Source organism: Vipera ursinii, assembly GCF_947247035.1.
Source record: "Vipera ursinii genome assembly, chromosome: Z".
NCBI classification, from domain to species: domain Eukaryota; kingdom Metazoa; phylum Chordata; class Lepidosauria; order Squamata; family Viperidae; genus Vipera; species Vipera ursinii.
In genome coordinates this window covers 100652084-100678387 of record NC_139517.1, presented here as the reverse complement: position 1 = coordinate 100678387, position 26304 = coordinate 100652084, and the positions used below count along the sequence as shown (strand labels likewise).

General features: G+C 40.3%; 1 protein-coding gene across 1 annotated transcript in view; it reads right to left on the bottom strand.

Annotated features, from left to right (window-relative positions):
* Window positions 1-2706: 2706 nt before the first annotated feature.
* Window positions 2707-26304, bottom strand: part of CALCR (calcitonin receptor) — a 107897-nt gene continuing 84299 nt past the window's right edge. The window contains exons 12-13 of the mRNA XM_083379401.1: window positions 13870-13911; window positions 2707-4181 (exon numbers count right to left, since the gene is read on the bottom strand). Coding sequence (XP_083235527.1) covers window positions 3960-4181; window positions 13870-13911 — 264 coding nt within the window. The 3' untranslated portion in view covers window positions 2707-3959. The remainder of the gene's footprint in view (window positions 4182-13869; window positions 13912-26304) is intronic.

Below are 26304 nucleotides of genomic sequence, written 5' to 3'. Positions count from 1 at the left end.
CTGTATGACTGGCATGCTTATGATACAAATCATGCAGCATGGTTTGCATCTGATAAACAAGAACAAAAAAGTCCAGTCAAAACTCTTCAGATTCCAATAGTCAGACATTATAAGTATGATCATAAGTATATGAAAGGCATCAGTTTGCATGTATCTTCTCAAACCTATTTCTATCTATATGGAATGTCTAACTTCCATGTCCAAGAGCTATCTATTTTTTCCCTTCTTTTTTAGATTTACACAGTGTTCCCATTTTTTGGCCTTATACACAAATGGAGAAGGCCTCCAAGTTGAAATGCTTGATGATAGAAGAAAATCAAAACAAACAAGCAAACAAGTGTTAAAGATACCCTGTGGAAATGAAAACAACCAAAGGCATATATGTGTATACAGGAGAGAGAGCAAACGGGCCAAGGGCAGAAGTACAATGAATCAGGAGGGTCAGTTCTTTCAGCTAGGCTTAGACATTATTCCAGACTACAATAATACCATTTCAGATAGAATATATACTTTAGGAAAGTTGAAGTGGATATTACAGTGGCTAATAAAAGAACCAGAGGTGCTATGACAATCAAGAGGACTTCCTTCAAAAAACAGAATTTTTATCAAATGGGAAGAATGGAAAAGAGCTATGGATAAAAGAAGCAAAAAGACCACATAGCAAAAACATTTAAAAACCCACCAACAAAACATTCTTCAAATACATTCAGAATAGTAAATTAACCAGGAGGCCATTTTGGATAACAGGAAATTAAAGGTTTGCTAAAGGAGGGTAATAAACAGTATAGAAACTGAAGGATTATTGGCTATTGGTCTTCAATTCTGAAGATATAGGACAGATGCCAAGCTGGGTTTTCAAAGGGAAAATTATTATTATTGTTTATTAAATTTGTTCACTACCCATTTGCTGTAAAGCGATAATAAACTGGATGAGCTGAGACCAATAGATATAATCAGACATGAATTTAAAGTCCAGATTGACAGGCTGAAACATTCAGATAGTCCAGAAGTTGTTCAACAATTTAGGACCATTTTCATCTTAATCTGTTGTAGATATGACACAGATTAGCATCAGTTTCCTGATTACATATTAGGCAAAGTGGTTCCATTTCCATTACCTTTGCAGAATTTTTTGTAGGTGTCTTTAAACATGTAGTAAATACATGCAGTACACTTTTGAGTTTTAAACAATCTATGCCAAAGTCTCCCATCACTGGCTTCATGGGATAAAATAGGTTAGATACCATAACCCAACAGATACTATGTACTTTGATTTTATAAAAGCCTTTAGTAACATTCCTCACAAAAGGCTCCTGAATGAAACCTACTTGTCATGGCATAGAGGCACTATTATACACTGCTAGCTGATCCAAACTCTACAGACAATAGACTCTATAGGCAATTCACATGCTAGTAAGAATGGCAAAATGGAATTTCCTAAGGGTGAGGGCGATTTTTAACTTGTACATAAATAATCTATGTCTGTCTGTCTGTCTGTCTGTCTGTCTGTCTGTCTGTCTGTCTGTCTGTCTGTCTGTCTGTCTATCTATCTATCTATCTATCTATCTATCTATCTATCTATCTATCTATCTATCTATCATCTATCTATCTATCTATCGTGAAAGAAAGATGATTAGATAGATCTATCATCTCTCTCACTCTTTCTCATCTTCTTTTTCTATCTAGCTATTTATCTATCTAACATGTATATATGTAGGAGGGGGTGTTTATTTTGGCAAGGTTTAACTAGGGCTGAATGATAGTCTGAGCTGCTTATACATTCAGCTGGATTGATACTATTAGTCTCCAGCCTAGAAATTTAATCACTTTCTCAAATTGGCTCTCACTAAACTATCTAGTATGATAAAATTTAAAAAAGAACTGTGTAAAAAAACTTGAATCCCATGAAATTGGTTTAATTGGCTTTGAAATGCTAAGAGAAATTCAATGAACAAGTATAAAGAGATGCAGGTTGGCATAAAAATTCCAATGAAATCAAAGTAGAGGGAGACTTATGAACTTCCCAGACACAGTCATAAGTGATCCTGTGCCTCTGAATGCTGATGAAATGGGACTTCTGGTTGCTTTCCCTTAACCCAGCTATTTATTTGTTCAAATTATACTTTAGCTTTCTACTCCAAGTTCTTACTTTTGAAAGCTCCCCAAGCTAATTTCTTCTTGTTGTGTATTCTCCAATTATTTTAAGAGAAATACAGAAAATCTGTACGTGAACTTTCTATTACGTAAAATATAAACTTAAAATGGTGAATAGAATATGTACTCTTTTTTTTTAGATATTTGGCATAACCCGAGTGTTGCCAAATATGTAACCAGTTCTTGGGAACATTGCAGTGGCTCCTTTCTTCTTTGGAACAGTGACTGTGGAATGTTAGGTTTAAGTGGAGCAAAAATGATCAAAAATTTAAACAACTATTTGTACCAGTGAAACTAATTGGAAACTGTTTTCAGAGTTGAAATAGAATTGGAAATATTAAATGCAGGCAATGTATAAATGCTTCTAAAATTTATTTTGATCATAGTATATGCATTAGAAAGTTATTAGAAAGTTATATGGCTTTTTAAAGTATTTTCAAGGCAAAAAAATAGCATAGCTTTACCTACAATACATACATTGCAAAACCATACTCTTTCTAGATTAAAATTATGTCAAACTTTTTCATGTGCAGAATTAAGATTTAGGTGCAGCTGAATCCAAAAGTGATATGGAAATCACTTTTCTGTGTTGCTTACAATTTCAATAATATTTGTATGGAATGATATAAATAATAATTTTAATTACTTTTTATTCTATAAATTCTATTTGTGAATTGCAAGAAAAAAATTCTGGTGTTTATGAACAATGGCGTTCTCCTTAGATTTTTTTTTTGCACTGGACTTTTCAGGGAAAGAAAGCAAGAAGATACATTGAAGGACATATAGTATGTAATAAAGTACAAAGTAGTTATAAAATTTAAGCCTGAATGATTAGCTATATAATGGTTACTTTCCATTTTGAATCCTTATCTGCAAAGGTTCCAGCTGGTAAAATTAATGAGTATTTAGAGTCAGAAAGACATCAATGGTAATATGAAAGAAGAAAGAAAAAGAAAGGAAGAAAGAATTAAAGAAAGAAAGAAGCTATTTTCCTAATAGAACTCTCACTTTATTTCTAGAAAAAATGATTATCTTTAATTTTTTGGACTGAAAAATATGGCTGACAAATTTCCGTTGAAACAATTTATATAAAGTTGATGTACTGAACAAGGGTCTTGAATCCCTTCAGTGATCTTCCTGACAGAATATTGTATTCCTATGATATTTAATCCTTTTTTCTAAACTTTATGATACAATAAATAAATTACCTTCATTTCTATCTCTTGCCTGATGTCAGAATAATACTGAATGGCTAGCATCCTGTTGTGATAGTAAAGATTTACATATAGGGAATAAATGTTGGTGTTGTTTTGCTCCAAGTTGTGGGGTGGGGAAAAACACTTTGAGACAGCATTTAGCCTTACTGAAAGTAAATAATAAAACTGCTCCAATATAATGACAAATAAATTTGTATTTATGATTCCAAATAGCAATAGCTCTTTACCATCTCCAGTTTGCATTTAGTTCTATTTGGATAACAAAGATCTCTTGTAGAAATAATGGATTATTCTAGTGGGATGTCTGATGCAAAGTTTTATTACTATTGCATCCTCATTTTATATGGACAAGTTCTGGAACTGGTGAAAAATTTTCCTCCTCATTGAGAAATCTAGTTTTCATCTCCTTTTCTTTTGAAAGTGGCATTGGCAACTGGGATCAGTCCCCATGTCTGAATCTCTATCAGACTTTCATGAACTGGTGCCACAAAAGAGCTGAATTTCTGCACTTGGCATATGATGGCTCCAGGTTGCCACCAGTCTTGCTCCTTTGTGCAGAAATGAAAAGTGGAAACCTTTAATTATGAATTAAGCAAATGTCTCTCCAGATTTTAATGCAACAAGTTCAGAGTCATGTATGTACTTTCCATTCAGATGCTCACTGTTGGAATCATGATGATACAGATAAACAGGAACCTCTGTGATAGATGTTGCTGTGTAGGAGGTAGACCGTGTAGAACAATGGTCACGGCGCCTTTGACCCCACTGAGTTTTATACTGCATCCATTGCCGCTTCAGAGTTCCTTGGACCTATAACCAAAATATATTCAATGTTAGCAAATATCTGTGAATTAATTTTAACAAAAAAGATCTCTGATTCCTGAAAAACATATTTAGAATGGAAATCACTTCAATGAAAATACAATTCACTCTTCTCAAATAGGCTTTGTATTTGTTACAATTTAATTCCCCTAGCAATGGTCACAATTTCTATGGATTAAAGGAGTTGACATCCCACATCCCATTGCCATAAGCAATAATTGACCTCACTAACAGCTTCAATGAGATATAAAGAAGCGCATGTAGAATTCTGTTCATGGAAAAGGACTGTTTCCTGCCTCCTTCCTCAAACATGCCCTTCCTTGATAGAATATGCTTAGAGATCAGAAACTCCAAAACTGCGCAGTATACACTTCTGGAAATTGCATATAGAAAGAACAAGAAAGCAGGGTCAATCCAGGGCCAATCCTTCTTGAGTCTGAACAAATGTTCATTCAAGCTAGGCTTCTGCCTTCTATCTTGGTTTCTTTAGTCCAATGGTGACAGACATGCTGTTTTTGTGAGCTTTGGAGAAAATAAAATATTAGCTATCCAATATATGACTCTCAGAGGAGATATACTGCTCCTTGCGGTAATGGTTTTAATATTGTTTAACTTGCAAATTGCTGGAGAGAGTTAGTTATTGTCCAGGATATAAATAGTAAAAAAATAAAGAAAACAGTAAGCTCACACCATATAATTTAAGCCCTTTGAAAAGAGGTCAAAAGAGTCCCACAAAAGTCATTTAACTGACATTTCCAAGAAGAATGGAGCTAGCCCTGCTAAAGAGTTATTTTTTATAAGGTAGCATTATAGCTAATCTATATTTTGTGACATAGAACCTAGAATCATTCAATGTGGAACCAATATAACACAGTCTCACATAATGGAATTTTGAAGTCTTTCAGATATGGCTTTTATTATATTGTCTTCCTGATTCTCCTTCCAAAGATTTTTTTATGATCCTTACATGCCAACTTCCACTTGTGCATTAATTCTGATCTGTAATTCTTAGTAGGCACCATACATTCAGATGTGATTTATTCTTCAAATCTAGGTCCTCTAGGTGAGAGGTGTCAAACTGTCAGCCCGTGGGCCGGTTTCATCATACCCAAGCCACCCATTGCCGGCAATGCAAAAAGAGTCATGATACATCGCAACACGTCATGTGACATGGTGAGTTTGACACCCGTGCTCTAGGTCCTCTAAATTCCTGTCCCCAAAGTCATGGAATTAGGACAATAGACCTACCACTGAGCAATATTTCAATATTTAGGGATAGTTTTTTTCCAGGCTTCTGAATCAGAAATGCTTATTGTGACTATCTCAAAGGGCATCCAAATCATGCTCAGCTATAAAAGCTTTCTATTTTAATCAACTATTTTAACCAATTCATTCTAGCTGCTAAAGCTTATGCCCACATTTCCTGGGATTCAATTAAGGCCATACAATGAAATGGTAATATTAGAGAAAGTTCAATCCAAAGTTTGGAAAATATTTTCCAGATTCTATGCTGCATTTTAAATGTATATTTAGGGAAGAAGAAGGAGCCACTAGAGTTGAATCTTGCTTTTAGATTATTATTTTTACATTTGTAAGAATTTGTTATATTGTATAGTCCAGGTTGGTTGGCCCCTTTAGTTATAGGAGACAATTTTGATTCCACCTGAAAAAAAACATTACTAGAAAGCCAATTCAATTTGGAATTGGCAAAGTGTAGAAGGCAAACTGATTACATAGCTTTGACGTATTCATTAATAACCAATGACCAAAATATACACTAAATAAGTCAGCCATTTGGACAAAATCATTGTTTCAAATTTAGAAGAGTTTCATCCTTGGCTCATTTTAACACTCTCCCACAGCAGTGTTGGAAGTAAACAACAGGAAAATTAATTTTTCCAAATGATTGTGGCCCGTTGATGCAGGGGCAATTCGATACAGTGTGTGTTATATGGCCAGTTCTAAGGCACACTCATTTGCAATTGATCTCTCTAAAAAATCCACAGGGCATTTTGATGTTCATTCAATCAATCATTGATAATTTCTTGGCTCCATCTGGTGAACATCAGGAGTTTGATATGAACAAAGGAGGGAAATCACGCAGAGCATGACTTCTAAAAGTTTTTCCAATCCCTTAACAGTAGCTTCGCTTTGGGCTATGACATGTGACTGAATAGGAAGAGGGAGGGAAGGCTTAGAGTGCAAAAGAGCTTAGTTTTTCCAGGAAACAGTCCAACCACCTCTCACACAGAGATCCACTGGGAATTTTTAAAATGATTTTTCCCCTCCACAGAGTACCTCAACATCTGGTCCATTTTTAGCTCAGCTGTTTTGCTGGTTCCTTCTACCATACCAAATTTGGTTCCATTCTGTTTAGCATTCAGAGTGTTAGCCTGCTGATGGGCAGTCTTAAGCCCTTTCTCATACTTTCTTTCTAATGTTGTGTTACAGTGAATAAAAATGGGTTCTTCAAGCTGTTCTTTTTTAAGTAGTGCTCTTGGCTCTTTCTGAAATGATATCATCCTTGGTTGGTAATAACTCACTCTCATTAGGAATAAATTGTTAAAAATCAGACTGAAACAACTTTCTCTTCCTACATCCCAAATCTCAGGTATTATCTTCTCCTCATCTTTAGAGGATAAAGACTTTTGAATGGTCAGGCTGCATAAATCTGACAACACCGAAATGGCAACATAAAGAATATCTATATAGAGCATGTACATTAAAACTTTGTGTTACAAACGTATCTGGGATGTTTATACAAAGCATATATATCCAGTTAATTTCTGGTCTTCCTTTCAAAATGATTTCACAAAAGAGAAAAATGCCAGCCATTACAAATCCCCTTTCCTGGCAATGACCATAATAGGTAACGTGAATTTCAGGCTGGGAACTATGGAAAAAGTCTGAAGACACCTTTCTATAAATGGAAGGAATATCTTATTTAGCTTCGTGCTTTTTCACGAGGTGGGATTGAATTTAGGCTATTACACCAGTTTGAAAGTTAAATGACATACAGAATTCCACAAATTTGGTAACCGTGAAAAATTCAGGCAATTTTTATTTTGACTAAGTTGCTGCATATGTGAAATCTCAAGAGTCATTGCAAAAATGGACAGGAATGGGTGAATTTAATTCAAATGACCATCAGATATACTACTGCGGGCAAGAATCCCTCAGAAGAAATGGAGTAGCCTTCATAGTCAATAAAAGAGTAGGAAAAGCAATACTGGGATACAATCCCCAAAATGACAGAATGATCTCAGTTCAAATCCAAGGCAAACCATTCAATATCACAGTAGTCCAAGTCTATGCCCCAACCACCAGTGCTGAAGAGGATGAAATTGATCGGTTCTATGAAGCCCTACAGCACTTTATAGAATTAAAACCAAAAAATGATGTCCTTATCATCATGGGGGATTGGAATGCTAAATTAGAAAGCCAAAAGATAACTGGAATAACAGGCAAGTTTTGCCTTGGAGTACAAAATGAAGCAGGGCACAGGCTGATAGAATTTTGTCAAGAGAATACTATGGTCATAGCAAACACTCTTTTCCAACAACCCAAGAGACGGCTCTACACATGGACATCACCAGACGGTCAACACAGAAATCAGATTGACTATATGCTCTGCAGCCAAAGATGGAGAAGCTCAATACAGTCAGTAAAAACAAGACCAGGAGCTGACTGTGGCTCAGATGATAAGCTTCTCATTGGAAAATTTAGGCTGAAATTGAAGAAAGTAGGGAAATGCACTAGGCCACTCAGGTATGAACTAAATCATATCCCTGATGAATATACAGTAGAGGTGACAAATAGATTTAAGGAATTACATCTAATAGACAGAGTGCCTGAAGAACTATGGGTGGAGGTTTGCAACATTGTACAAGAGGTAGAAACTCAAACCATCTCAAAGAAAAAGAAATGCAAGAAAGAAAAACGGCTGTCTAAGGAAGCTTTGCAAATAGCTGAGGAAAGAAGAGAAGCGAAAGGCAAGGGAGAAAGAGAAAGATACACCCAATTGAATGCAGAATTCCAGAGAATAGCTAGAAAAGATAAGAATGCCTTCTTAAATGAACAGTGCAAAGAAATAGAAGAAAACAGTAGAATAAGGAGGACCGGAGATCTCTTCAAGAAAATTGGAGGAATGAAGGGAACGTTTCATGCAAAAATGGGCATGATAAAGGACCAAAATGGCAGGGACATAACAGAGGCAGAAGAGATTAAGAAAAGATGGCAAAATTACACAGAAGAACTATACAAGAATGAGCTTAAGGTCCCTGATAACCATGATGGGGTGGTCAGAGCCAGACATCCTAGAATGTGAAGTGAAATGGGTCTTAGGAAAGCTGAGCAACAACAAAGCTAGTGGAGGTGACAGTATTCCAGCTGAGCTATTCAAAAATCTTAAAAGATGATGCAGTAAAAGTGCTACACTCAATTTGCCAGCAAATTTTGAAAACTCAACAGTGGCCACAGAATTGGAAAAGATTAGTTTACATTCCAATTCCAAAGAAAGGCAGTGCCAAAGAATGTTCAAACTATCGCACCATTGCACTCATTTCACATGCTAGTAAAGTTATGCTTAAAATCCTACAAGCTAGACTCCAGCAGTATGTGGATCAAGAACTATCAGAAGTACAGGCAGGATTTCGAAGAGACAGAGGAACTACAGATCAAATTGGCAACATATGCTGGATCATGGAGAAAGCTAGGGAGTTCCATAAAAACATCTACTTTTGCTTCATTGACTATGCTAAAGCATTTGATTGTGTGGATCACAACAAACTGTGGCAAGTTCTTAAAGAGATGGGAGTACCAGACCATCTTATTTGTCTCTTGAAAAATGTATACAAGGGTCAAGAAAAAATAGTGAGAACTGGACACGGTACCACTGATTGGTTCAAAATTGGGAAAGGAGTCCGGCAAGGCTGTATACTGTCGTCCTGCTTATTTAACTTATATGCAGAGCACATCATGAGAAAGGCAGGGCTTGATGAATCAAAAGTTGGAATTAAGATTGCCAGGAGAAATATTAACAACCTAAGATATGCAGATGATACCACTGTAATGACCGAAAGTGAAGAGGAACTGAAGAGCCTCTTGATGCGGGTGAAGAAGAAGAGTGCAAAAGTTGGCTTGAAACTTAACATTAAGAAAACCAAGATCATGGCATCCGGCTCTCTCAATTCCTGGCAAATAGATGGGGAAGAAATGGAGGTAGTGATAGATTTTATTTTCCTGGGCTCCAGGATCACTGCAGATGGGGACTGCAGCCAATAAATTAAAATATACTTGCTCCTCGGGAGGAAAGCAATGGGAAATCTAGACAGCACACTAAAAAGCAGAGACATCACCCTGCCAACAAAAGTGCGTATAGTCAAGGCTATGGTCTTCTCAGTTGCAATGTATGAAAGTTGGACCGTAAGAAAGGCTGAGTGCCAAAGAATTGAAGCGTTTGAACTATGGTGCTGGAGAAGACTCCTGCGAGTTTCTTGGACTGCAAGGCAATCAAGCTGGTCAGTCTTAGAGGAGATCAACCCTGACTGCTCTTTAGAAGGCCAGATCCTGAAGTTGAAACTCAAATACTTTGGCCACCTAATGAGAAAGAAGGACTCACTGGAGAAGTGTCTAATGCTGGGAAAGATTGAGGGCAATAAAAGAAGGGGACGACAGAGAATGAGGTGGCTGGATGGAGTCACTGAAGCAGTAGGTGTGAGCTTAAATGGACTCCAGAAGATAGTCGAGGACAGGAAGGCCTGGAGGAATGTTGTCCATGGGGTCACGATGGGTCGGACACGACTTTGTAACTACAACAACAACAAATAGTTTGAAATTCCATCACTAAAATTTGTTTTTTGGTCATATAGAAAAAAGATCAAGAGCTGGAATTTTGTCTTCATGAGGCTTCCTGTTTCTGTTTGCACATTTTATCCCCTTCATAGAGAAAAAATCGAACTTGCCACTCACTGCAAAATACTCCTATATCATCCAGCTGGTTGAGGAGTGTATATATTTATATATTTATATATATATAAAACATTTACAAAGTTCTTTTCTAAGGTGGCTTCCACTGAAGAGTTGAAAAAACTCATTTAAACTAACACTAACTGCATAAAACTAATTTTAAATGAATAAAATCAGTACCACTATCCAGGAAAACTAAACCTGAAATAAATCTTAAAACATGTATAAAGAAAAGAATTTATGCATCTTTTGAATAAGTCATTCTCTCATATAAAAGCCAGGAATATCATTGTTGGGGTCATATCTGCAGACTTGCAAAAAGAGTCTTTGAGTCAGTGCTCAAAGCACAGGCTGGGTAGGTGAATGGACAAACCAAGGTGACTCTCCTAATACAGATCATTTCTAAAACTGATTGATTATATGCTGTCAAGTCATTTTTACTCCTTCCATGTAAATACATTTTATACATGACAATCTATCTGTAACCTGTTTTTTCAAGTCTCCCAATAGTGCACTTAGGCTATAGTAACTAAATCGTTGGATCCCTTGGTCTTTGCTGTCCTCTTCTTCTCTTTTTTCTCATCATTAGACCCTTTTCCAGAGAGCTGAGTCCTTGCATAATGTGTCCTAAGTAAATTATTCGAGCCTAATCATTTGTGCTTCAAGTAAGAACGCTAGGCTGATTTGTTTGATCCATCATTTTGTTTCCTTGGCTGTCCATGGAATCCTTAGGAGTGCTCTCCAACAGCAAAATTCAAAGACATAAATAGTCTTCCTATCCTTCTTCTTTAAAGTCCAACTTTTGCTTTTATAGAGTATCCCAGAAAATACATTGGCTTGCACAATTCTGATCTTTATAGGTACAGTATAGACACATCGTGGCATTTAATATTTTTTCCAAAGCCTTCATGGCTGTTCTACCTAGTGCTAGTCTGCAGCATATTTCTTAATTGTTTGACCCTGTACTGTTGATCCTAAAAGGCAGAAGCTATCCACTTTCAGTATCTTCATTATCAACATAGGAACGTAAATAAAACTCAATCTTCCTGAGCAAAAGATATGCTTAAAATAAAAATCACTGCATACAATTATTCTGACAATACAATAAAACAATGACAAATGCAATATATAATTTTTATCAAGCTGTGTCATATCTATCGCTCAGTCCAGCTGATAGAAAGATTATATTTTTAAAGGTGCTTGATCTTATCAAGGGGATGATCTTTTAATGCAGAAAAGCTCACATACTTTTTTCCGCAGTAAAATGACTTAAATAACTAATTTCTTTCAAGTGGAACTTGTGGTTAGTGGGAGCTAGGTTATTCTCCCAAATCACAGCAGCTACTTTCCAAAACCATAGTATTAATCTATCATTTTCAATATCAATCTACTCAAACCAGTATGGAAAGAACTCACCAAAATTGCAAGATGACACTGACTCATATAATCTATTGCATCACCTATGCTTTATTATTTTTTAAAATGATGCTCAAGGATGTTGAGATTTTGAAGAGGACTGGCTTCCGTGCTATGTATATTTTTCTTCCGGGTGAAAACCAGACTTTTTCCATTTTTGTTTATAAGAGCAAAAGGCAAAGATACTAGGGATCAAGAGACAGACTTAAAAATAAACTGACATGATCCTCATGTCTTTAATTTCTTCTATATTCAAATTGCTAGAATACTAGAATTGCAAAAACACCTTGGGACATTATTTATCTATTGTGCTTATTTACCTCGAACTCACAATGCTTTCCACAGTTAATTAAAACCTGTATCAAATAAAATTAAATTAAAGCTAAATTAAATTTAAACCACAATTTGTCAGAGCATTATCAAGCCAACAAAAAAGAAATAATTATAACAACAGAAACAATCAATGGTGTCTCTGGCAGAGCTCCTCTTTTGTCATCTACTGGAATGATATTAAAGGGGATAATTTAACATGCAAAGAATGGCTTTCATAGGAAGGCTGAGCCCAAGGGGTGCTAATTTTTCACTTATGATAAAAAAAACCCAACAGATTTATCCTCACTCACATTATGAAACTAGGACAATCAATAATCTCTCTTGATATGGTTTAGGAATTAATAGATCAAACCCAGAATTTTGAATTGTACCTGTGAAATTATTGAGAGCCAATGCATAGTCCACAATACCAGTGCTATATATTTCTGGAAGCCTGCTAGCAAGTGGGTTGTCATATTCCCTCCCCCCTTGTACTTTGATCTAAACAGCCCCACACAGAACACGTTACTGCAATCTAAATGCACAGTGATTTGCTACAGTGATTTAGTGAGGACATGATTTACTGTATCAGGATCTGCAGGCTCTAGGTATATGCAAAAGTCATATCTGTTTCTACTTGTCCATCAGCAGCCATGAATCCAGGAGAATCACCAAATCACACAGCCCAAATCAATCATAGATAGTGTCACTCCCATGGGGAAAATGTTTGGAGCTGACAGAGTCATGATCGACAAATTCCAAATTGTTTTTTTTTAATTCAACTTCAGAATGTTTCAACCAATCCAGACCTTCATAGCCACTAGACCTTGACAAGTTCTCCACAATCTCATCTGTAGTAGGGATATACAATTCAGTATCAAAAGCATAATATAATCCGGGGGAAGATAAATGGAAGACATATGGTCCCAGTAGTTTTTTCCTCCCAGCCCAGGAGTCGCTTCAGATTATGTAAATATGGACAATTGAACATGATTGCAGCTGCTGTTGTAAGCAACTGTATTAATTAATCCATTCACTATTAATAGTTATCATGAATCCAGTCATACCAAAACTTTTAAAAGCATTTGTTCTTGATGTTGTTGAATTCTTGCTGTGAACATTTAACATTTAGGACTTTCAGAATTTTAATTTATAAGTAGTCCTTGACTTATGACCATAACTGAGACTGGAGCTTCTCTCACTAAGTGAGATGGACATTAAGTGAGTCCTGCCCAATTGTTGCCATGGTTGTTAAGCAAATCACATGGTTGTTAAGTGAATCCAGCTTCCCATGTTGACTATGCTTGCTAAAAGCTGGCTGGGAAAGTTGTAAACTGTGACCCTGTGATCTAAGATGCAACAATCATTGTAAATACATGCTGGATGCCAAGAGGCCAAATTCTGATCAGGTGACTATGGGGATGCTGCAACGGTTTTAAATGTGAGGATCAGTCAGTCATAAGACACTTTTTTTACCACTATCATAACAAATGGCCATAAGTCGAGGCCTACCTGTAACATGGATTAAAATCTTTTGCTGTACTTCCCCATACCAAAATCTCACTTTTTTTCCTACCTCATCCTAAAGATTTCATTCATTTCCTAAAGAATCATTTCTTCATTGTATTTTCATTACTCACATTACAACAGCAGGTTGCAGAGTAACAAGGCAATAATAAAAGCTCACAAAAATCCTTATAAAATGTATTGACACAACAAATTAAAACAAATGGTAACTACTAAAACAGCAGAGATAAAATGGATTAGTAAACCATGCGTGCAGTGTTAAGCTAAATGTTAAAAGATAGTTTTCTGATCAATGAATAAAATTGACCTGGCTCAAAATGTCAACCAAGGTATCTCTGTCATTTGTTGGGAGCAATTTGTTTTGTTTTCCAAGCTAATCTGAAGTGAATTCTACTTATCATACTAGGACTAAGTGGCAGTGTTAAATGACATGAAATGAAGTTTATTCACTTACCTCTCCATTGAAGAAACAGAAAATAGTTGCCACAAGTAAGCCCTGAAAGGAAAAATTAAATGTAAATTATTCAGATTGTTTCTATGAATACAGAAATTATGGAATGAAATAAAGCGGATATATTTTATAACATTTCACTGTAGGTAGAGTAGAGTATAATAACTCACAATTCAAGAATTCTGCTAGATCAAAGAGCTATCTAACCTAGCATCCTGTTATAGAAAACAGACAACCAGGTCATTAATGAGCTAATCCTCATCTGTTTCTCTTGTTTCTTCCTCTCTCTAATCTCCTTTTAAAACCATTTAAAAACTAATCACACATCCTAAAATTTTAATTAAGAAGGATGGAAATGAATGTCTTGATACTGTTCTGATTCAATGGTACTTAACTCAAGAATTATCGCCACGCATAATGAAAAGATATTCCATGATTGATCTTCAGTTACATTTTCATATTGATGTGAAACACTTCATTCTGTCTGTCCTGAATTTCACAATTTATTCCTTACATTTAGTTTTCCGTGATTAGAGACAAAACAAAAGGATATCCACAATGGGGGTCAAGGTGGACTCTCAAAAAGTCAAGATGGCACCTGCAAAGTCCAACTCCATATGTATAATTTTTCAATGTAAAAATTATAAACCCATACAATTATGCCTTCTGCCTTTTTTTTCTATTGAGCAATTATCACGTTGGACTTTTCCCCAAACACTTAGTCTAAACCCCTGCTCCTTTTTAACAAGTACTGAACCAGTAACACACGTAAGAAAATGGAGAGGGATTCAACTATGGTCATCATGACAATGTCATGACTTTTTGACACCCCTTTCTCTGCCTCCTGTGGATGCCTCTTCTGTAAAATAAAATGTGGCACTTTTCAGGCATTCACCCTTTCTTCCCATAAAAACCAAGTCATTTGATAGAAAGTGTTATTTTCACAAAGTAGAGAAATTTGTGGGGAAAAAGTTATTCAAATGCTAGCTAATAGAGAAAATTAATGGTCTGAAACTAATAATTTCTTTTCCAAAAGAATACAGGACAAGCAGCATAGAATTTTGGAACATTTGAAAAAAAAAGAAACATATTTATTTGGTGCAAGCTTTACTGATGGCAATTGTGATATTTTCCCCAAAGGACACAAGGCTTTGGACTGGGTGATCTTTTGTCAGCAGATCACATGTGATTCCCTTTCTTGTCTCCTTGTTTCCATTTCTTTTTCTGCTATTTTAGAATTAGAACAGAACAGAACAGAACAGAATAGAATCTGGAAATGACCTTGGAGGTCTTCTAGTCCAGCCCCCTGCTCATCAGGCAAAATAGAAGTGAAAGTTCTAAAATCCCATCAATAGGATTGTCATTAAATGAGTTACCAAAATCCAACTCTTCATTAGATGGCCCAAGGATACAGGAAGCTCTTTACTACCATTTAGAGGACATCTGGATTGTTGTAGTTCAGATATGTCAATTCTACCCATTAATACAGGATCCCTAATTATTTGTTGCAGCCTTAAAGCCCATGCCAGTCACAAGGATCAATACCTGCATTATAATGTGGGAAATAAGGCAAATTGTAGAACTTGCCCTAAAATTGTGTTAGCATAGATTTTAAAAAGCTATTTTCTTTTCAGTGGAAATAAAATCCTGGCCTTATATCCTGGTCCATACCCTGCTTGTTAATTTTTCCACCTGTTGCAGTCCTTATTCTTCCTAAAAATATTAAATGCAGACCACCGTTATTAAAAGACTGCACATTTGTGCATCAAAAATAAACACATACAAAGACATATTTATGTGTCCCTTTGTGTGTCTCTGTCTGTATTATACGCACACATACGCATAGGTACACACCCCTGGAAATAAGCACTTCTGAATTCTCTATAATTTCATAAGCAATTTAATAAATGTATATAATATTGCACTCCTTTTGTAATAGAAACTTTCTTCCTTTTTAAAAAATATTTCTATCTCATTTATAAAAGCATTTTGGATTATGCGGTTTCATAAATATATTGTATTTTGCCCAAGTGTAATCTGATCTGGGCGTGTTCAGATGGTCTTGAAATTAGATTTTAATTCGCTATTCTGTAGGCAATACTACCAGAGGCAAATACAAGAGCCATGTAAGAAACAATGAAGAGGCTAATGGCAATAAGTGAGGTAATTTCAAAATAACTAATGTTCATTAAAAATAGCTTGTTTGCTTTATAACATTTTGAACCTGAAGCTACTGTCCTTGCCTAAAACTATTGTTCTTCCATCAGTGCTGCCTTCTCCAACAGGACCACTAAATTTCTTTGAAATTACAGCTTCTAGAACTCTGAGCCACTGGATTACCCATATCCAATAACTCCAAGGAAGAAATGACTAGGAAATATTCATGACAATCAGTGGACACATTTTAATGCATTTTTTCCAGTATTCTTAAAGTATTATTCCAAAGCAGTTGTAATATAATCCATTTGTGTTTTGCTAGAGCAAGGTACAATAATGTAGAGATTGAATCTTAGGCATCATGGGACAATGCCCCTGAAACGCTGTTCCTATTTGAACAATCTTGCAATCCAAAATTTGGAATGAGGGCAACTGCATGTACTAAGCTTCCATAATTTCATTACAATATACAAAATGCAAACATCATAGTTTAGGAGTACTAGAATCATTCTGCTTCTTCCTGTCCTACCTCAGCCATTCTGCTATGGCTCACAAAGAACTATAAAGTTTGAAGCAGCTTGAGATAATACAAAATGAAAGGTAAACAAAAGTATAAATAAATAAATAAATCACAGTCATAGCATTGTATGGAGATTTGCACAAACCGGCAAATCTTGCACATAGGTTTTGGGAATTGTGTATGGTTTGCAGTCTCAGGGTGTATCCTTCTGACAAAGTAGAAACTATGGTTTATAAATTACAATATAAAGAGATTAAAACAAAACAAACCTCATTATGGCTTAGTCAATGAGTGACTATCAATGGAATTAAGAGCAGATGATACTTTGATTCAAGGTTTTTAAATAGAAGGAAATCACATGATTTCTTCAATATTATCCATGGGTTTGACTCGTTCACAAAATACATCCAATTACAATTTAATAATTTGAGTAGGTTTTTCTTATCTTCAGTGGCATTTAATTTTAGATTAAATGCTGATGATCTTGATAGCTTTCCATTAAACATTTAAACATTACCCAATGTCAAGCTAAGTATGCATGTGCTTTTGTAAAATTTCTTAGAAGGATAATTCTTGTATGATAGTGCTCATCCTTTTGAGAGTAGTCACAATATTCTGTCTTGCCAACTTTATTTGTTTTTAATATCTTATGGCAGCAATAATAAACCAATAGATGAGTTTATACCTTTTTGCATGGTAGCTTATATATAACCTTACATATTTTTATAGCTTGGAGAATGCATGTATTACAAGCTAATAAACAGATTACTGCAACAATATGAGTTTAATGGGCTTTGCAGAAAACACATTGATCTAGATGAAGGGGAAATGAAGCTGTCTCACATGCCAGCATCACATTATTTGCAGTCCACACAACTTTTGTATGTAGGAAATCATATTGTTGGTTTCTCCTGTTATTAGCAGACTAGCATACTGCTGCATAATTTATGGTCTGATCCGATCTTGGTTTGATATCCTGGCAACATAAATGCTGCTCTTTGCTATAAATACACAGCTTAACATAGCTTTTTATATAGCTGTAGCTACACTTAAATTTCCTTGAAGCATCAGTAATGATTTCAAAGTCTGATATAATCTAAATGCAAATATTTGCTCAGTGAACTGTTACTTAGCAATTAGTTATTTATCTCTGACTCCTAAAGGATTTAGGTTATTTCACATTTTGGTGGCATAAGAACAGCCTACAGCTAGTCCTTGATTTACAATCACAATTAAGACTGTAACTTCCATTACAAAGTGATGTGGCTGTCATGCCTGATTTTACAACTTGTTTTGCCCTATTTGTTAAGCAAATCACTTTGGTTATTAAACAAATCTGGCTCCCCCACTCCCCAAATCTGACTTTGCTTATTGGAAGCCCCCTGGGAAAGTCATAAATGATGATCACATGACCCTTGAGTGGCTACAACTGTTGTAAATAAATTTCACTTACTAGTTGCTTGAATTTTGATCCTGGGATTGTGGGGAATGCTGCAATGGTTGTAAGGACTGGTTGTAAGTCACTTTTTTCAGTACTGTCATTAACTTCAAATAGTCAAAGTTACAAATGTTAGTAAGTTAAGGACTATCTGTACAATATTGTAGGTATTTGATTTAGGACTAGGAAGGATGGAGCCCCATTTGAGAGAAAGGAAGAAAGAGACTTTATGTAGATCTTGTAAAAATGAGAAAGAAAATATTTATTTTCACCATTGGTTTTTATTTATTATCAGATGGGAAGGAGGCTCTACTACAAATTTATGCCTCAGGTTCATAGGTATGTTTAGGACAGGCCTGCCCGCCAAACATGGACTGCCAAAGCATGTTTTTAAACCATTGCAGGGGGAAAAAAACCCTGACTTCATATAGACAAGAACTGAAACAGGGCTATAAACAAATTTTCTCAGCTTTGGGATTGTTACGTATCCAGGTGCAGGTCGCCTATGTTTGGTTCGAATTGACGAGGACTCAGAGTGGTTAACACTGAATGAGTTTATTGAATACACAAAGTCAACTGTCAAATGTCAAATGTTGCAACCCTTTTATAGAGAAAGCGTTTGAACTGTAACCAATACAAACAGTCTGTTTTCCCGCTCCTTGGTTGTGGCGTCCAATGATTGCACCTTATTTTCCCGCTTTAAACCTTGCAAAGCTGCACTGTGTTTGCAATCTCTTTCATGGCTTATTGCTAACTATTTACATACACAACACCCCTTACCCCCCAGTTGGTGTCATTTCTTTACAAAATCCATTAGGTATTTTGGTGGCCTATGTATTCTAGAAGGGTATCTGTTACTTTGGCTGCTAGGGACCCTTCTTCCTGGTTGACTGCTTGGCTGCTGGTTACTATGCTGGTTACTACTAGACCTGGGCTCAGGGTTACTGGCTTCAGATGTACTGCCTTGTGTATTAGGTTGTGTTTGGGATTCAGTTGTCACTGGCCTACTTCGCAGGGGTATTTCCCAATCAATTGGACTGAATTGTTGTTGATGGGCATCAGGAAATATGTCATCTTGCCCAACCACTACACCACTTTCTGGCCTAATGTTATCTGTACAGTTTGCCCTTACTGAGCTTTGGTCCCCCTCAGCTGGCACACACCCACTAGATCTTTTCCTCAGCTGGTCTATGTGTCTTTTACAGATCCTATTCCCTTCCCCCTCAATGATGTATGATAGGGGACCTAAGATTTCAGTTACCACCCCAGGAATCCATTTATCCCCTTGGGCGTAGTTCCTGGCCCAGATCAAATCCCCCACTTCAAATGTTCTGTTAGGAATGTCTAATTCAATGTTTGGTTGGAGTCGGTCAGGGTGTAGTCTGTCCAACTTGGTCAAGATTTTCCTTCCCCACCTCATTTCAGCTGGACTTTTCCCTGTAGCCGAACAAGGGGTTGTGTGTTGAGCCAACAAGAACTCAGCTAGTCTCTGATGCCAGTCACCTCGAATGATTCTTTTAAGTGCGTCCTTCGTGGTCCTCACGTTCCTTTCAGCCAATCCGTTGGTGGAGGGGTGGAAGGGTGCAGAAGTCTTATGCTTAATCGAGTTGGCCTTGAGGAAATCCTGAAATTCAATAGATGTGAATTGTGGCCCGTTATCAGACACTATTAAATCCGGCAACCCATGAGTGGCAAAGAGGCCCCTTAATGCCTGTATTGTTCTGCCTGCCGTTACTGAACTGACCGGTACTACTTCTAGCCATCTAGAGTAGCTGTCGACCACTACAAGGAACGTTAACCCCTGGAAAGGTCCAGCGAAGTCAATATGAATCCTGGACCAAGGATTCCTAGCTAGCTCCCATTTATGTGTGCGGATGTGTTGTTGTTCAGGCCTGGAACGTTGGCACAGATGGCAATTGGCAACGCATTCCTCAATGTCTTGGTCCAATCCTGGCCACCACAAGTGACTCCTAGCCAGGGCCTTCATCCTTACTATTCCGGGGTGTCCCTCATGCAATTCAAATAGAATAGCTGATTTGTGGATTTCTGGAATTACTACACGAGTTCCCCACAGTAAGCAACCCATATGAACTGATAGTTCATCTTTCCTTCTGAAAAATGGACTGTATTTTACGTCCGGGTTGGCGTTGGGCCAACCGCTCATGACCCAGGCCATTACTCTCCTTAAGATGAGGTCCTTATTGGTTGCCTCAGCTATGTCTTTAGCAGTTAGGGGTAGATCAGGAATATCTTGTAGGGACATTACTTGTCCCACTGGGGCAGGGTCCTCCTCTGTTGTGCTAAGGGGCAATCTGCTAAGAGCGTCTGCATGACCCATGTCCTTACCTGGTCGGTATTGGAGGGAAAATGAATATGCTGAGAGGAAAATGGACCATCTCAGCATCCTGGGAGACATAATTTGGGGAGTCTGTTTATCTGTGGTAAACAGTCCCAGCAGGGGTTTGTGGTCTGTCAGTATTGTAAAGTTCCTGCCATACAGGTAGTCGTGGAACTTTTTAACTCCTGCCACTATGGCTAAAGCTTCCCGGTCAATTTGAGCATAGTTCCGCTCTGCCTTGGTTAGTGTGCGGGAGTAGTAAGCAATGGGTCTTTGCATTCCCTGGGTGTCTAAATGGCTGATTACTGCCCCAACGCCATAAGGCGAAGCATCGCACGCCAGGTAGATTGGTCTGTTTTCTATAAAGTGGGTTACAGTTGAGCTACTGGAAAGGATATCTTTTAAGGTCTGGAAACTCGCTTTGTGCTTGTCTTGCCAATGCCAAGGGGTCTTCTTATCTAAAAGCCTGTGCAGTGGTTCTGCAATGGCAGCCTTATGTGGCACAAAAGTGTGATAAAAATTTACCAAGCCTAGGAAGGCCTGTAGCTCAGCCTTGTTCCTTGGTTCAGGCGCCCCTTTTATTGCTTTAATTTTTTCAGGGGTAGGGTGGACTCCGCTTTTGTCAATCCTGAACCCCAAAAAATCAGTGGATTTAACCCCTATGCTACATTTTTCCTTTTTTAATTTTAATCCAGCCTTTCTAAATCTACCCAGTACCTGTTCCAGTCGCTCTACTAACATTCCTTCATCTTTTCCAGCTATTAGGACATCATCAAAGTAAGGGCATACTCCAGGTATGCCCTTTAAGGTCCTCTCCATCACTTCTTGAAAGATGCCTGGAGCTGCTGCAATTCCAAATTGCAGTCTGTGGACTCGGAACGCCCCCTTGTGGGTAACAATTGTCTGTGCCTCTGCCGCCTCTTTGGAAACAGTCAACTGTAAGTACGCATGCGCCAAGTCGAGCTTGGCGAAGATGGCGGCGTCCTGGATCGTGGCGAGGACCTGCTTCACCGTCGGGACCGGGTAAGCATGCTTTTTCATTCCAATGTTGAGGGTCGCTTTGTAGTCGGCGCAGATCCTCACATCCCCATTGGGTTTGAGGGGTGTGACGATCGGCGTCTCCCACAAACCGCCCTCAACAGGTTCTAAAACTCCGAGGCCTACAAGCCGGTCGAGCTCGGCCTCGATTTTTTCTTTTAAGGCAAAAGGTACCCTCCGGGCCTTTAGCCTGATTGGATTTACTGAGGGGTCTAGGTTAAAATTAATGGGGGGCCCTTTGTACTTGCCTAGAGATCCATCGAATACGTCTGCAAATTCTTTGCAGACGGATTCGAGGGTCTTATTTCTAATCACAGAATTTATTCCCCCTATCCAAATTCCCAGGGCAGGAAACCAATTAAGCCCTATTAAGCTAGTCCTATTCCCCTCCGTAACTACCAAATCTAAGACCCCCTTAAACCCCTTAAAGTTTACTCTAAGGCTGGTCTTTCCTTTTACGATTATTGGACTTTTTTGGAAGTCCATTAATTGAATATTTGTTGGACTAAGTGGAATTCTTTTTCCGCTTAGTTGTTCAATTTTCTCAAGGGTTTCAGTGGAAATTATCGACACTGAAGCCCCAGAGTCGATTTCCATTCTGCAAGGAACCCCTTGCAGAAGGACTGTGATTTTTAATTTTCCGTCCGGAAAATTGTGCCCCCTTCCCTGCCGTCTCCGATTGACTCGGGCCACCTCCCTTAGGTTTGGAAATTTCGCCCGGGATCTAGGGGTCTCCTTGCCACTAGCATTGGGGGTTACCTTACCCTCTGGCCACACATCGACTTCATTCAGACGGGAGTCCCGAACGCGGTTTCTGCAGATGGCCTGGATGTGGCCGGTCTTGCCGCAAGCCCTGCACTTGGCGGTGCGGAATCGGCAGGAAGCGCGGGGATGGTTGCCGCCACAGCTGCCACATCGGTTCTGGGTGTCGTTGTCGCGCGGTCTGGTTGCTGTGTCCCGCCACGGTCGTTGTGCCCCGGTCGGTGGTCTTTGCGGTGTTGCGGGTTGTTGCCGGCGGCCGGGTTCAGGCCCCTCGCTTCTAAGTTGTCTGGGTGCCATCTTTCCAAATCGCCTGGAGACTTCGGCGATCTCTTCCTCCCACTGCTGATCCACCTCCCCGCAGTCCACATAGCCCTCTTGGTTAATTTCAGGTGCTGTCGCCATGCTACTGCGGGGGGGGTCGCGATACCCGGTTGACTCATACGTTAGGAGTTCGTCGAGCACTTCCTGTAAATCGCCGGTAGGTTTGGCGATTATTCTATTTTGTAATTGTTCATCGCGTAAGCCCAGCACGACTCTGTCCCGAATCCTAATTTCTAAATTATCGTATTTGCAACGTACTGCGGCTTCCCTGACGGCAGCGACGAATTTCTGTATGGACTCCCCCGGTCTCTGATTTCTCTTCTCGAAGATGCGCCGCCAAAAAAGTTCGGACCTTCGGGGAGTAAAGTGAACCTTTAGTTTTGCAAGGAGGTCGGCATAGGGCACGCTGGAGACTGGTTGTGGCTGGCACAGCCCGACAGCGACTCTGTAGACCGGTGTGCCGCAAATTGTCAAAAGTGCCGCCGCTTTTTTTCGGTCGTCAGTGATTCCGTTCACTAACAGGAATCCTTCGACCTGACCGATGTATTCTTCCCAATCTTCGGGGAAGTTAGGGTCAAATTCCTTCAGTGACCCGATTTGCGCCATTCGGAGAATTTTTTTTCCTATTCTGCCGCGGCCGCTCGGTTGACTGTGACTCGCTCTGACTTTGCCGCCTTCACGACAATTCTTCCTAATCTCTGGTCTTCTGTCAATCCCATCCTCGTCGCCAGTTGTTTGGTTCGAATTGACGAGGACTCAGAGTGGTTAACACTGAACGAGTTTATTGAATACACAAAGTCAACTGTCAAATGTCAAATGTTGCAACCCTTTTATAGAGAAAGCGTTTGAACTGTAACCAATACAAACAGTCTGTTTTCCCGCTCCTTGGTTGTGGCGTCCAATGATTGCACCTTATTTTCCCGCTTTAAACCTTGCAAAGCTGCACTGTGTTTGCAATCTCTTTCATGGCTTATTGCTAACTATTTACATACACAACAGCCTACATAGCAGCGGCCACTAGGGGGAGTTGGCCTGGACGGTTTGCGGGAAACCCAGCATCCGGTGGGAAACATAGGGCCAACCCCATTGGCTAGCTGCCTACCTGGCCAGGTATATAAGGAGGCCAGGTAGCCCGTGTTTCTCAGTACGGATCCCTTCAATAAAGAGCTGAACCTGTACTCCGGCTGGCGTCTCTTTCTTGCGTCAGACCCACTACTTTACAGTGGTGATGAAGGTGGGATACTGTCGACAAAAGAGCTGAAGTCACTAGGGGAACGCACCGCGTGCTGGAGGAAAAGAGACATCTTTCCTCCCCCCCTCAACACGACCGCCAGCAACCGCAACCCGGCCACCGCGAGCAACCTGCGACCGGCCCCGGCCACCACGATCGAGATCCAAGACCAGCCACCACAGCAGCCAGCAGGGAATGATGGCAAGAACAGGACAACCCCGCAAACTTGACACCTGCCATCCGGAGAAGTGGGCCCGGTACCTGTTGCACGCCGAGCTGTACATGAGGTTCAACCAGATATCGGAGGACAGCTCGAAGGTGGTGGCCCTGCTCTGTATTGGCAGCCCTGCACTCCTCGAGGTCGCCGCGAACCTGTTCTCCCTGGAGCCCATCGAAGCCGTCTCCTACCAGGACCTTGTCACCAAGCTGAACACTAACTTCCAGCCTTGCATGTCTGCGCTGGCCTGGAGGTCGCGGTTCAAGAAGAGGGACCAGTGACCTGACGAGTCAGGGGCCGATTACATTGCCGCCCTGTGGGAAGCTGCCAGCCCCTGCAAGTTCTCGAACCTGGAAGAGCGGCTACGTGACAGGCTGGTTTGCGGCCTACAGGACACAAGGCTGCAGGAGCGCCTGTTCGCAAAGGCCGAGGTTTCGCTACAGGAAGCCCAGGATGCCATCCTGGCCCACGAAGTGGTCTGCGGGGCTGTCCAGGCCGTCCAGGAATCCAGATCCGGCAGCCAGATGGGCACTGTGCACCAGCAGGTTGCCATGGCCGAGGACGAGGAGGACGAACAGAACATCGACCTCCTCTGACGGAAGGCGGCCCCAAACCAACGAGACAGATGGCCGGAGAAGCCCAGGCTGACTGACGGCTCACAGAAGTGCGCAGGCTGCAGCAGAAACCACGTGTGCACACTCTGCAAGTTCTGCTCAGCCACGTGTCGGGCCTGCAAGAAGACAGACCACATAGCCGCGGTCTGTCGTAGCCACCGACCCCGAGAAGAGATCCACGAGCTGCGCCCGGAAGATTTGCCGCCGAGAGTTACTGGGGCCCTGACCTGATTACAAATTGGATTTTTTGAGAGCCGGCTGGGCATCCACCACACTGGTAGCCACTGGCTGCTCAAACCCAAAATTAAATTAACAATCCGCTTGTATGGCGTCCCCTCTAAAATGGAGTTTGACTCCGGCTCTGCGGTCTCCGTCATCTCCAATGAGACCCTTAACTACATTAACAGCCAGAGCAAGCAGCGGGTTCAATTGCGGCCCTCAAATTTAGCCCTGATCGACTTCCAAAATGCCTGAGTCAAGGTAAAAGGGGAGGCCACCCTTTCCGTGGGGTTTAAGAGTCGCGAGGAGCTCCTGGAGGTAGTGGTGGTAGAGGGCCGGAGAGCCAGTCTAGTCAGCCTAGACTGGTTTGAGGCCCTGGGAATCATAGTCACAGGGATCCAACGCATCCAGGGAGAGTCCATCGAGGCCGCTGTGAGGAGTTTGCAGATGTCTTCAATGGAAAGCTGGGCAAGTACACAGGGGCCCCCATCTCGTTCAAACTGAACCCGAGCATCCCCCCCATTAGAGTCAGGCCGTGGCAAGTCCCCTTCGCGCTCAAGCCCAAAATCGAGAGCGAATTGGACAAGCTGGTAGGCCAGGGAATCCTAGAGCCCATAGATGGGGGGGAGTGGGAAACCCCAATAGTCACCCCACTCAAGTCTAACGGGGAGGTGAGGATCTGCGCTGACTACAAATGCTTGGTGAGCCATGCCCTGAACCCGCACGCTTACCCGGTCCCCAGGGTCAGCCACGTTCTCGCTTCTCTCCAAGGCGGCACCATCTTTGCAAAGCTGGATCTCGCACAGGCGTACCAGCAGCTCACAGTTACTAGGGCAATGGCAGAAGCACACACTATAGTGACACACAGGGGAGCTTTCAAGGTAAACAGGCTGCAGTTTGGGATCAGTGTAGCTCCTGGCATTTTCGAGGAAATTATGGAAAACCCCTCAAGGGCATCCCAGGAGTCTGCCCTTATTTTGATGATGTCCTGATTACAGGAGCATCAGCTGAGGAACTGGCAGGCAGGCTAAGGGAGGTCCTAGCCAGGCTGCGTGCTACTGGCCTCAAATTAAAGAGGGAGAAGTGCAGTATTGGGGTCCCTTCCACAGAATTCCTGGGGTTCAGGATAGATGCAAAGGGAATCCACCCCACAGAGTCCAAGGTAAGGGCCATCAAGCTGGCACCCACACCCAATAACAAAGCAGAGCTGCAGGCATTCCTGGGCCTGCTCAATTTCTACCACACATTCCTCCCACACAAGGCAGCCATCGCAGAACCACTACACAGGCTATTGGAAAAGAAGGCAGCATGGGCCTGGACCACGGTCCACGACCAAAGCTTTAGAGCTTTGAAGGAACTACTGTCTGACAAGTCCACAGTGACACACTTTATAGAATCAAAGCCCATATGCATCATGTGTGATGCATCCCCTTATGGTGTGGGTGCTGTACTAAGCCACCTTGAGCCTAATGGGGCCCAGATCCCAATAGCTTACTACTCTAGAATGCTGTCTGGAGCAGAGAGGAACTATGCCCAAATAGATAAAGAGGCCCTGGCAATAGTTGCTGGGGTCAAAAAGTTCC